Source organism: Mus pahari, chromosome 12 (genome assembly GCF_900095145.1).
Source record: "Mus pahari chromosome 12, PAHARI_EIJ_v1.1, whole genome shotgun sequence".
NCBI classification, from domain to species: domain Eukaryota; kingdom Metazoa; phylum Chordata; class Mammalia; order Rodentia; family Muridae; genus Mus; species Mus pahari.
This window is the reverse complement of record NC_034601.1, coordinates 81,458,174-81,471,462: the sequence shown is the minus strand read 5'-3', so window position 1 is coordinate 81,471,462 and position 13,289 is coordinate 81,458,174. Positions and strand designations below refer to the sequence as shown.

The window sequence follows — 13,289 nt, the reverse complement described above, 5'->3', positions numbered from 1 at the left end:
GTTGAAGATCAACCACTTCTGTCAGTCTCCTCTTTGTCTTCTGCCCGCACTTGGCAACAAATACAACTCAGATTGATTCCACAGCTCTTCACAGGCATCCAGACAGACCTGTGGTTACTCGTTTACTAATAGTTTTTATTTACATGTCCATCTACCTCTCTTGGATCCCTCTGCTAAGTTGGTTCATGCAGACCACCTCCATAAGGTAAATACACCATGTATTTGCATAGACAAGGCCCTCCTGGTCTATGAATATTGATTGGTACCAGCCTCTTTTTTTTTTTTTTTTTTAGATTTATTTATTTATTATATGTAAGTACACTGTAGCTGTCTTCAGACACTCCAGAAGAGGGCGCCAGATCTTGTTACGGATGGTTGTGAGCCATCATGTGGTTGCTGGGATTTGAACTCTGGACCTTCAGAAGAGCAGTCGGGTGCTCTTACCCACTGAGCCATCTCACCAGCCCTGGTACCAGCCTCTTAACCATCTCTCCAGGCTGGGGAGGCTTCCAAGATGCCCCTAGAGTTTCAGGAAGCAGCTAGAGGTTAACTATGGCACACATACTCGCTCCCTCCCTCCCTCCCCCTTCTTCCCCACTTTCCTTTTATACAGACAAACAGGTGAAAATGTTAGAACCCAGACCAGTCACTGCTAAGGCAATGCAAAAAAAACCGCAGCTGAGTCACCTCAGTGGCATAGCTGAGTGGATTCACAGTCTAGGACTCCATTCTCTTGGCCCCTGGGATCAACATGCATTCAGTAAATGGGACTCTCTTTCACACTTCTCTACAAATCCTCAAGACCACACATTCCTTCCTCAAAATACAGAAGTTCCTGTGCCCCACCCCCATAAGAGCCACCCTGTACTGTGGACTACTCATCATTCACACGGCAAGAAGCCACCATCCTCTAAACCTGTAAGGAGGGACCCCACTCTGCCATGTGGAGCTGAACCCCTCTGTTCCCCTGACATCTGCTGTCTGTGGCATTAGTGACTCTTCCTGTAAGTCTCTTACCCAAAGAGACAGCCCTCCTCCTTGGCCTCTTTGGACCTCAAATCCAAGACTTCCTCATTGGGAAAAGAAACACATATGCCCACCCAATCCATCCTTGGAGGACTGTTTAAACAGAGGGCAAGAGGCATGCATGTGTCCGTCGTTAAGCAGTCCTAGTTCAGGTGTGGTCCCTGTCACCCAGGGTTGACCAATCAGTGTCTCAGCTCCAGAATGTCTTGAAAGTTACTCTGACAAGCTATCTCAACTGTGTGAACTCTCTCTCCGGAGACACTTCCTCCTCTGGCTAGCACCTAGGCTTCAGCCTTCCTTCCTGCAGCAGAGATTACTAGGGAACTTTTAATCCTTGGGGTTTATTGTTTCAACCGAAGGGAGAGACCTGGTGTCTCTCTTCAGAGTATCTCCGCTCCTAGGGAACTTACAAAAGTTGCTAGCCATCCTGTCTCTCCCCCACCCCCTCCACTGCTTCCTTCCCTGAGAAACTTCCTTCCCTGCTGCCAAAAAGTTAGATTTGTTTATGTCTATACCCAGTGTGGTATCATATAATTTATATTTAACATTATATTCATATATGTTTTTATGTACACACACACACACACACAATCTTATGGTGAGCCTGTAAAGGACAGCAACTGGGTGTTACAGATGTGGGAAATCGTCCCTTGCTCCCCAGGACCACACATGAAGGTCCCTACCCACAAGCTCTCCAGCTCTGCCTGGGGTTCTAAGCCTTCATCCCTAACTGATGCATGATGTGGTTAGCAGCCTTCTGAAGAACACTTTCCTTCGGAAGTGCTCAGCTAACACACAGAACGTTAATGAAATGTTTTCTTGGGTGAATCTGGCTTTGTTTTCTCTGATGGGTTTCCCAAGCTTTGGGTTTTTATGTGCTAAGATCAATAGATTCCCTAGGGCACTGGACAAACCGCAGGAGGAAATGAAGACAGGAAATGAAGACAGTAGTAACTACCACAAAGTGTTCCATGGGCAGAAGCGTCCATACAACATGAAGGACCCGGCCTTCAGCTGATGTGACATAGACGGGCAGCTGCAGGATTCTGATCTCCGTGCTATCATGGCTTGAAGACTAAGCCTCCTCAGTGACCCTTTGTACCCAGTGGACACTCATGCTTCCTGCCCACTCTAGAAACAAAGATCAGGTGACCCACAGAGGTGGCTCATGGAAAAACAGAGTTCAAACAAAGGACTGGAGAGATGGCTCAACAATTAAAAGAACATTTTTGTTGCCCCTGCAGAGGCCCAAAGTTCAGTTCCCAGTACTGATCTGATGGTCTCTTCTGGCTTCCACAGTTTCCTGCTCACACATGTTATACATAAACTCACATAGGCAAACAAAACACACACACACACACACACACACACACACACACACCACATTAATTAATAAATAGTGTTCAAATGGTTGCAGCAATGTGCCCTGACAACACAAAGCCACAAGACAGGCTGGAAAACACAAACTCAAGCCAAGGACAGAAACCTGCAAAGGTCGCACAACGAATGAGACCAAATCTCATTAAATGACTCCAAAAAAGAGGCAAGTGGAGCCCGCAGGATTACAGAAGGCTTGGGCAAGGATCTCGGTTAAGAGACTTAACGGAGAAAACTATAGACAAAGAGACAGACTTCAAGCCTACATATATCTCCATGGGAGACATCCAAAAAAAAATGTATGTTTGCAAATAGCAACCTCTTTCATCTGCTGTAGCGTTGGTTCACAGTCTGGGAAGAGCCGAGGGTCCAAGAACAGTGCTAAGACACCACAGAATGGGTGCCTCCTGTCTGATCCCGTCACTCTACTAACCAGATAACGATCTTAACAGTCTCTATAGAAAACACAGTATTGTTGGCCCGAGGTTTTCTTCAGGGTATCAGCCCAGCAAAAGGTTCAACCCCAGACATGGCCAGAAACATGGGGGGGGGGAGGATGACCATGATGGATAGCTGACCCTCCCCTCATCCTAGTTTGAGGCAACTTTTCCTAGGGAGCAGACAGAGGAGAACATCCACTCACCCTAGATGAGCACCAGCCATAAACCAAAGTACAGTCTCACCAAAGCCCAGTTTAGTGAGATCAAGGAGTCATGAGTGAGGGACTTCTTACGGGGTGACCCCCCAAAACAGCAGCATCGCTGAAAAGTCCCGTTCCATCACAGATGGTGACCCCATTGAAGTTACACCATGGAGTCCTTTTTTTTAATTAACCCTTTCTTTTTTATGCACCCCAAATCTCCTGGGATCATTTGCAGCTGTTGGAAAGGGACAGGGAACAATGGCTGGAGTCTCTCTGGGGAGTTTCCCGACTCTCCTCTCCTACATATTATACTGGTGAGTGTTTGTTAAAGGTTCTATTGCCATTATCTCAGGCCTGGCTTGCACTGTCTTGTTCTGCTCTTGTTGCTATGGCTACCGGGCAAAGTCCAAGATGGCATCTTGTTATACCCAGAAGAAAAGGTGCTCTACAACACCCGGGAAGATCAAAGCATCCTTCCGTCCATCATGAACTCTAGTGAATGCCCTGTGTGTGCCCGAGGTGATGCTTGGCATCAGGAACAGGGCAGTGGGTCTCCTCCTCATGAGGAGGAGCTTCATTATGGTCTAGTGAGGATGTGAGCTCGTGAGCGCATCCAGACCATGAATAATGTGGGCGCATCGATAAGAGCCCCACTGCGCCCCTCCCATTCACAGATGAGAGGCTGGGCTCTGCATATCTCTCAGAGACAAGGTCTTTAGAGATGTAATGGACTTGGGGTGGGGTTATTAGAGGGGAAGCTGACCGCTTCCTTCTTGGGGTACCTTACTGAGCGTGAGTGGAGGTTTCTTCAGGGTGACCCCCCAAAAAAAACAGCAAGTACCCCAAAAAGGGAAAGGTGATTGGAGACACTAATGACTAAAGCTCGGAAAGACACAGAGGGGAGCCAAGGAACAAGGTCTGAGAGAGACTCTCCCCCACAGCTCTCTGAAGGAACCATCCTCACCAACGCTGATCTCCAGAACTCTCTTGTTCTCCGAGTCCCTGGGAGCACATTCCTGTCTTCCAAAGGCTCAGCTTGCCAGGAAATCACTTCAATGACCTAAGATGTAGCAGGTTGAACTATGCCCCCCAACACAGCTTCAAGTCCTGACCTTTAGGCCCATGGCTCTCAAACCTTCTTAATCCTGCATCTCTTTAATACAGTTCCTCATGATGTAGTGAACCCCCCCAACCATTAAATTATTTTTGTGGTTACTTCATAACTATCATCTTGCTACTGTTAGGAGCCATAACATAAATTATCTGAGACGCAACCCCTGTGAAAGGGTCGTTAGACCCCCCAAGGGGTTGTATATCAAAGGGTCAAGACCCACAGGTTGAGAAACAGTGCTCTAGTGGCCTATGACTATGATCTTATTTGTAAATGGAGTCTTTGTGGATGTAATCAAGTTAAAAGGAGGCAGAACTAGATTAGAATGGATTCTAAACCCAGCCATGGGTGCCTTTATCACAAGAAGGAAGCTACTCAGCCAGGAGACATGCTGAGAACACCACCACAGGAAAGGGGAGACAGAGACCGGCTGGCCATCTTAACAAGCCTGGGCTACAGAGGCGCTACCAGCGCTGAGAACCTAAAGAAGCACTGCCTGGAGGGTGGGTGCCCCTTCCCAGGCCTTCATCCTGAATTCCAGTCTCTGGCAATGCAGCACACAAAAAAATACCTGTTGCTTCAGCCACCTAATCTGTGGTAACTTGCCACGGCCACCTTAGCAAACTAATAGAGAAAGTGAGAAAGAAAAGCTGCTCAAGGCGTGCCTGTGCTGAGTCACTGCAGTTAAAGACTCTGAGAGGGTGGTGCTCACCTGTGCAGAGCCGCTGCCTGCACCTGAGGAGAAAACGCACAAAAGACCCCAAATCCACCGGCAAATATAAGCCACGGTGCTGGTGCTCAACACAAGGACTCTGGAATTTGCCAGCATCACCCAATGAGTGTGATATCCGGGCTCCGATTCTCTGCACTTTGCTGCTTGGTCTCATGGGGTAGAGTAGGACATCCGGGGAGAGTGGAGGATATTGGGAAGAAGACAATCCCCACCCAGGAGTCTGGTTGAAAACTCTCACCAGCTGAGAGTCAAGGATGCCAGCACAGTTAACATTTGCTTCAAAGTCTGTCTGTGTAGAGATAATGCCCCATTTAGAGAGAGAGACATCTTAAGGGTGTTAAGAGAACAATGAGTCATTGAGGGCTGGAACTTCCAATGAACCATGGAGGGCCGGAGAGGTGGCTCAGTGACTAAGAGCACTGGCTGCTCTCCCAGAGGACGTAGGTTCAATTCCCAGCACCCACAAGGCAACTCACAACTGTCAGTAACTCCAGTTCCAGGCGATCCCACACCCTCACACAGTCACACATGCTGGCAAAACACCAATACACATAAAATAAAAATAAATAATTCATTAAAAAGTAAAATAAATAATGAACCATGATTAAGGTCTAAACACATAAGGCCCTTCCCTGTATATTCCTCCACTCCATGCTGGAAGCCAGCCATGTTCTAGAAACTTCATAAAGAAATCCCATCTACAGTAAAAGACAGGTTTTTAACACCCCCCCCCCCAGCCCCCTGTGCAACCCTCACGACGCATGGCTTTACCAGACTGCCATCCCTTCCGAGGCATCTATAGGGCCACCCTAAAACCATAATTTCATCCCTTGAAAAAAAGGGGGAGGAAAGGGGGAGGGCCTTCTCAGCCACCTTTGCAGACATACCTTGAAAGCCGCCAACATCCTACGTACGACTGTTGCTGCCATGAACTGTCCCTTGAGGAGTCTACACACCCACGTGGGTGTGTACTCCCCTCTCCTTAAGCACCTCTCCCCTGACCTCACGTTTAAGACTTTTGTGTGTGCATTTGCCTGGGTGTATCCCGTGTTCACCTGTGTGGGCACAGGAAAGCCTAGGGTTGGTATCAAGTGTCTCCTCAGCCGCTCTCCACTTTACTTCTTGAGGCTACAAATAAGCTCATCTCTTCAGCTAGCCTGGCTCAGCAGCTGGCTCGGTGGAGTCTCGGTCTCTGCCTCCCCCTTGCTAGGATACCAGATGACCTACCACACCCAGCTGGCTTTTAGGTGAGCTCTGTAGTTCCCAACTCTGACCTTAACATCTGCACAGCAAGCACTCTCTAACTGAGCTATCTCCCTGGCCCTAAAAATTTAGTGTGTGTGTGTGTGTGTGTGTGTGTGTGTGTGTGTGTGTGTGTGTGTGTGTGTGTTTGGGGTCACATGTGCCCTGGTACACCTATGGAGGTCAAAGGACAACTTGCAGGAGTTGGATCTTCTCTTCCACCGTGTGGACCCCAGAGATTAGACTCACATCACCAGTCTAGGCACCAGGCATCTTTCCCCACGTCTGAACCCACCCCCGAGCCATTTTCCAGCCCTAAAATCTCCTAATAAAGTTCAACTCTGCTTCTTGCTTCATCCTGAGACTCTGTTCTGCACTGATGACAAGAATCCAGCATCTGGATGGAAGCCTCAGGATGCGCCTTTCTGCTGCTGCTGATCCTACCATCCAACCACACTCCCGTGAGAGAGCAGAGAATCCAGAGTAAGACAGCATCTGGGTGTGGCAGAGCCTGGGCGGAGCAAAGGATGAGGCTGGCCTGGCTCAGTCAGTATGAGGGCTTGCCTATGGTGCACAAAGGCCTGAGTTTGCTCACCCTGGTGGTTCGGATGAGAATGGCTGTCATAGGCTCATGGATTTGAATATTTGATTCCCAGTTGGTGGAACTGTTTTGGAAGGATTCAGAGGTGTGTCACTAGCAGTAAGCTTTTGAGGTCTCCAGAGCCCATGCCCTGTGCAGTCTCCCTCTCTGCCTCCTGACTGTGGATCACACGTAGGCTCTCAGCAACTGCCGCAGTACCACTCATGCCTGCATGTCACCATGCTCTCTGCCATGATGCTTATGAATTCACCCTCTGAAACTGTAAACAAGCCCTCGACTAAATGCTTTCTTTTGCCTTGGTCATGGTGTCTTTCACAACAATATAACAATAACTAAGACAATCTCTATCACTAGATAAACCAGGCATGGTGGCAGATACCCATAATCCTGTACTGTAGAGGTGGAGGAAGGAGGGCCAGGCAAGCAGCTCAAGGTCACTTTTCCCAATGAATAGTTGAGAGGGGCAACAAACTTCAGCCCAAATGCTAATTTATACCCACGCCATCAACCCAACCGGCCCGTGTGGCTAGCGCTCTCTATGCCTCCTGGGAAGATAATCACTGCTCTGGATGATGCTATATCCCAGGAATAGCCGGAGACATGCAGACATGGATGGGCCCACAGACCTGAGTCAGATTATTAAGTAGTGCGGGGACACCTGCAGAGAAAATGCAAGGTGCGCTCCTCCTCGTGGGCACCGCCGCTCCTCCTCGCGAGCACCGAGCACCAGGCACCTCCTCCTTGCGAGCACTGGGCACCGTTCTGCTTAGGGATGCTGACTCACACCATCCTTTGAAGTCCTTTGGCCCTGTGTCAACGAGCACTGAGGAAGAAGCCCTACGTGCCAATTTCCACCATTCCCCAAGTACTTCAAAAAGATGAGGCAAGGCAGGAAGTTCAAAAGAGTGTGCCCACAACCGCACCACCTGTAATCCAGGAAATTATAGGCACCGCCTCGCACGCGGGACCCACAGGGCAGGTGCCTCTGAAAACCACCTCCTTCGTCCCAAGGAGCCCCTGCTGAAGGTTAATAGGAACTTCCAGTTCTCCACATGTGCCCTGTACCTCAGAACCATCGCTCCTGAAATTTCTCTCTCTCTTAAAAAGAAATACAGGATTTTAGCACCTGTTTGTTTCAGAAATACTTGCTAAAAACAGATCTGCCAAAAGGCCACCTCTAAAATTAGTCATATTTCCTGCTCCGCAAAAACGTAGTAAAGGGTTATTTTAGTAACTTCTTCACTCCAGGTATCTGGTGCCGCTGCACTCTGTGTGTGATGACTTGCGACTTACTAAGCAGGCAGTCCTTGTTTTTAGCCCCCAAATAGCTCTAATGACACGTATAAAGGGGCTTTTTAAATAAAAGTCAAAGGCTAGACTGAGTTCCTTGAGTCCCTTCACTGACTGTTTCCTGTACCCACCTTGGCCTCTTCGTCACAGGTGAAGGTGCCAGTGCTGATTGCTCTACTGAATGACACATTGGCCTTCCAAGCCCGCTGTGCCCGACATGGTCTTAGACCTCCCCGCTGTGCTTCTTCGCTGTGTTCATAAATAGTTTTAATATTATTACACTTACTGGTGGAGGGCGCACACGGAAGTGCACTTGCGGAAGTCTGGGGATTCGAGGACTGGCAGGAGTTGGTGGTTTACTTCCTCTACCCCAAGAGTCCAGGGATGAAAGTACTTGGGTCATCAGGCTTGCCGGCAGACACCTTCAACCACTGAGCCACTTCAGTTAGATTTTACTCAAGTTTTAAAATGTGATGGTAACTTCTCATGGGCCTAACACGGGTGCTCCTTCCCTAACGAGAAACACTTTGAGGCAACAAACAGAGCCTCTCCAGTCTGTAAAAGCTGCTAGCCCATACTCCTCCTGCCCAGCAACTCTGTTCTCTATGTCAAAGCCACGGGGAATTACATTTCCAGAATCTAACAGATGATGTCTCCTGATCCAAACATCACTTCAGCCATGACTGAGAACATCATAATTAAGAACCTCACATGATTGAGTGAATATTTATTTTTATAAAGCCAGATGGGCAGAGATTGTCTTTGCTTCAAAGCTAAAGAAAAGCAAAACTTAGGTCTTAGCCCTAAGCCACCCCTTTGTATTCAGCTGTAAAGGGGCCATTGAGATTTGGGTGGCTTCCAAGCAACCGGCTTCAGAGGCCTCTGGGGTAATACACAGACCTGCCCTACAGGTCATGGTGGCAACAGGAGCCTCTGGGTGAGATAGAACTGAGTCCAAAAGGAAAGTGGGGAAAAGGAACTTGTTTGTCCTCTGGACTCGGTCGGGGATTCCTAGCAAACCCAGGAGGATTTTATCCAAAGCGTTCTGGAAATGCGCACCTTACCGAACACAGCACCAACCACCCACACTGCCTCAGATGCCTTCAACGAGCAAGAGTCTAGATTTAACCACAAATCAACCAAAATAAAACTCATGCTTTGATAAGAGTGGCTCTGGAACAGACAGGATTTGAGATGGTGCCCTCGTCTTCCCTTCATCCTCTGTTCCACAAATGCATTCCTCAAGATGAGCTACTCCGGGTCCTCCTGCCCAGGTGGCTCAGGGAGGACTTAGTTCCCACCACAGGATTCATCCCGTCCTCCTAAAAGAGAAAATCTGTACCCACTAAATAGGAAAGGAAAAGGAACTGCTTTAACTAAACCTATGCACCCTAAGAAAATTGTGATGGGGGGAGCCTGGAAGCAAGCTTTCACAGAATCTGCCTTTCCTGTGGTGAAGCCCCTTGGCCTGCAGTTTAGTTTGCAAATAGCCTGAGGTCCCTTTTCCTCTGGCTTTGCTTAATAAAGCAAAACCCAAAACAAAGGAGGGCCCTGGACTCAGAAACTCACCAAAGGTTCTCCCTCTCCCTCTAGCCAGCTCTCCTTGCCCTCTTCTTCTCATCTCTACAATCAGCTAAAACCCACATCTATTAGTTAAGCATTAAAGGTGTAGGGTTAGGGAGATAAAAGCTATGAATAGTACCACTGTTTCTTTAAAGCTCACCATTGACAGGAGCTAATATCCAGGTCCCTCCCTGATACTCTGTTGTCCCCAGAGCAAGGTTCCTCCTGGTTAAAGAAAAGCATAGCAGGAAAGACCAAGGTTTGCAACGTAAGTATCCTTCCCTGGCCTCTATGTTGCATTGACAACTATGGTCTTTAATTAGATCTGATCAATTGGTCCAGGGAGAAAGAATTTATCTTCAACAAGCCTCCTCTCAGTGCAAAGATGAATCGAGCAATCAAAAAGACAGGAGGAAAAGAGACCCTTCCTTCATCTAGACCCCAGTTGCACAGAAACTCCTTGTATTTATTCCTGCTAGGCAGGAGTTAACACAGGAGTCCAGAACTGAATCAGGGCTGAACTCTCTGAATACCCCAGGCAGTGCAGCCAAGGACAAAAGTATTATTCCATGGGGCAAAACTGCCCTAGTGAGGAGCCTAGGTCCAGCCCAACCTGGCAAGAAGCTCTAAGGAGTTCTGATCTCTTTAGAGAGGTGATGTGCATAGCCAGACTGAATCCTATAGATTTTTTGAGAGCAAAGTCCTTTGCCTCTCTCTACCAGAACAGAAATGAGCTCACTGAAACCAGTCCGCATCGCAGCACCCTGAACGGACCTCGAGGTGTCGGACAGACAGCCCGCTGCACACCGACGAGTAAGTAAACTTTCCCTTACTCCACTTAGAACAACCAGGGCCGGGTCTAAAGAGTTTGTCCTTTGAAGAGCTAAAGTGAGTTCATATGGAATGTTGAGGGTTTTGCTTGGAAATTCGGGCAAGAGACACTTTTGAAAATGACTCCTCGGTCTAACCCTGCTTACCCAGTATAAAGGGGCACCCCACTTGGAATGGCTACAGAAAAAGAAGATAAATTCTAAGGGTGGTGGAACCCAGTGCTCAAATGTAGGAGTCTCTAGGACAACAGAAACCAAGAGGAAATCAAAGGTATCCAGAGGCTAGAAAATGGCTAGTGTGGTGGCCCCGGCCTTATCACAGTTCATCACTGTCACAAACTCCTAGGCTGGGCAAGGAAACCTAGAGCAGCAGGACCGAGGGCTTGGCCCTTGGGCTATTTGCTGCTAGGACTGGCTGAGTTCCCCTCCTCCGCCCGCAGAGACAACCCCCAGCCTGGGTGATTAGAGAATTGGGTCCCTGCAAAGATACCAGCTTGGCAGCCCAGAGCAATTCCCTGCCTGAGGCCACCCAGCCTCAAAAGTAAGTCAGCTTCTTGGGTTTCTTCTCACAAATCTAAGTTGACACCTGAGCTCTGCCCGCACCCGGCCTGGCAAGAGTTCACTCTCTCACTTCTAATTAGGTCGAAGTAGTGTCCCTCCGGGTGTGGGGGAGGGGTCCCTTTCCTTTACTGTCTTCTAGAAAGATGAAAAGCTATCTCCGAACTTCTAGAGTCCAGGGCCTGTGTAGTTCCGCACCTGCCAAAAGCAGGCTCGTTACTCCAACAGTTGCCCCAGCCCACGCGGGTGGAGGGGGAGCTTACAGGGCCTCAACTCCCCTCCACGTCCTCGCCTGAGCCCAGGACGGATGAAACTCTAAGCAAACCTCAGACTGGCTGCCTTGCTTTCCCGCCGCACATTCCACAAGCAAAGCTGAATCCCCAGCCTGGATCTAGTTCCCGCCTCTGCACTGATCCATGCCCCTACCGCAGGACCCTCCACCGCCACCTCTCCCCTCCCTTCTCCGGCGTCCGCCAGGCGGCACCCTTCCAAAACAAAACAGAAAGACAGTGCGGGGTAGCTTCGCGGGTACATCTATCTGCCCGGGTACCCCACCCCACGAACGTGACCCCCACCATCACCCATCAGTGGGTGCCCGGTGGCCCACTAGGAGAGCCTGAGCGTGCGTCCAGACACACTGGGTTGGAGAGCTAGGCTGAGTGCTCTCGGGACAGTGCTCCCGGGTCCTCCCGCCAGACCCGCGCACCCAGGCTCACCTTCTCTCCGGTCAGCACGTGCAGCCCCTCGCGCACCTTGGCGAAGGAGCCCTCTCCCAGCTTCCTGCTGCCGATGAGGTAGTTGCCCACGCGCTTGTGGTGCTGGAAGTCCCGGAGCCGCTCGCGGGACACGCCGCTCACCCAGGCGGGCAGGAAACTTCCCTCGCAGGCCGCCGCCGGCCTGGCCGTGTCCTCCGCGCCCCCCGGTGCCGCCGGCTCGCCCAAGAGCCCGTCCCCCGCCGCTGCCGGCATCGCGCTCGCTCGGCTCCCGCGCTCGCAGCCGCTCCTCCTCTGGCTCCCCGGGCTGCTCTGGCTCCTCCTGTCGCCGCCCTGAGCCCGGCCCCGCCCGGCCCGGGTCTCTGTGCTCACGCCCCCCGCGCCTCCGTGCTAGCGCCGCGCGCAGACAATAGCTGGCGATGGGGCGACCAGGGACCCGCCCCCGAGAAGTTCGTCCTCGGAGGATCGATCGCCCAGATCGCGCCCGCGGTCCCGTCTGGTGCCCCGATCGACTGTGAGAGGGAGCGGCTGCTGGTCCGAGAGGGGCACGGTCCAGCGGCGGAGTCCCCCCAAGCCCGGGCGCCGCCGCCCTCTGGCCCGCCGGGTCGTCAGCGGTGCTCCCCGGGGCCGCTCCCGCCGGAGAGGAGCGCGCGGCGGGCTGCAGGCGCCCTCTGGAAGGCAGCAGAAGAAAGCCCCATTCAGTTTGAATTTGCAGAAATTTAATCCGCTCGCGGGCGGCGGGGACAGAAGCGAGCTCCACTCCGCAGCCTGAGCACTTTCAAATCCCTCGTAGCCCCTCCTTCCTTCCCCGCGCGCAACAGCCGAACTCGACCCTCGCTGGAGAGGGGAGGGGAAGGGAGCGGCGGAGTGGGCGGCGAAGCCACCTGAGCGCCAGACAGGGGGACCCCGCGCGGCCGCGTAGACGCGCGCTCCCGAGCTGCCCAAGACCTGCTGCCTCCCGGGGTGCGGATCGCGCAGGTTCTGAGCTTGAGCTTTCTGGACCTTTCGAGAGTGAATGTCCTCACCAACAGCACCCACCGTAGGCAGAGGGAAGAGAAAGAGAAGCTTTGGACCGTAGCTGAGCCGGATACCCAACCCAGAACCTGGCACACAGTAGGGACTATGGAAGACGGGTGGGGTGGGTGGGTACCTAGCAGGCTGTGTGTCGGGGCTCCCACGCGTACTCGATTGCTGTTGTCCGTGAAGAAGCAGCCGCCACAGCTAACAGTAGTGGCGGCAGCGTAGGAACCAGGGCGTTTGCTGCTGTGCGCCTTCGTTTGCCCTCTCTCTGCTTTCCTTAGAGATGATGTATTGCTGGGTGAGCCGGACCGGAGCCTCGCTGCTCCTGAATGCTTTTGTTCTGCGGGCTCTGTGACTGTACTGATCTCACCTAAGCAATAAACAGAAACAGTCTGAGACACCTACCCGGTATCTCCAGGATCCCCAACATATTCCTGAAGCGAACCGAGAGACACAAAAAAAGGATGCGGAAAGGGCTTTCCAAAATGCGACCTGTTGAGGTGCCCGCGTCTAATGCAAATGTAACCTCTGATCACACATCATCTGAGCTCAAAGGGAGGATTCGGTCCTAACAAAGTTCAT

General features: G+C 51.1%; 1 protein-coding gene across 1 annotated transcript in view; it reads right to left on the bottom strand.

The window, feature by feature from the left end:
- Hunk (hormonally up-regulated Neu-associated kinase) overlaps positions 1–12,464 on the bottom strand; it is a 108,208-nt gene extending 95,744 nt beyond the window's left edge. The window contains exon 1 of the mRNA XM_021209085.2: positions 11,691–12,464. Within this exon, the coding sequence (XP_021064744.1) occupies positions 11,691–11,942 (252 nt within the window). The 5' untranslated portion in view covers positions 11,943–12,464. The remainder of the gene's footprint in view (positions 1–11,690) is intronic.
- Between the last annotated feature and the right edge of the window lie 825 nt (positions 12,465–13,289).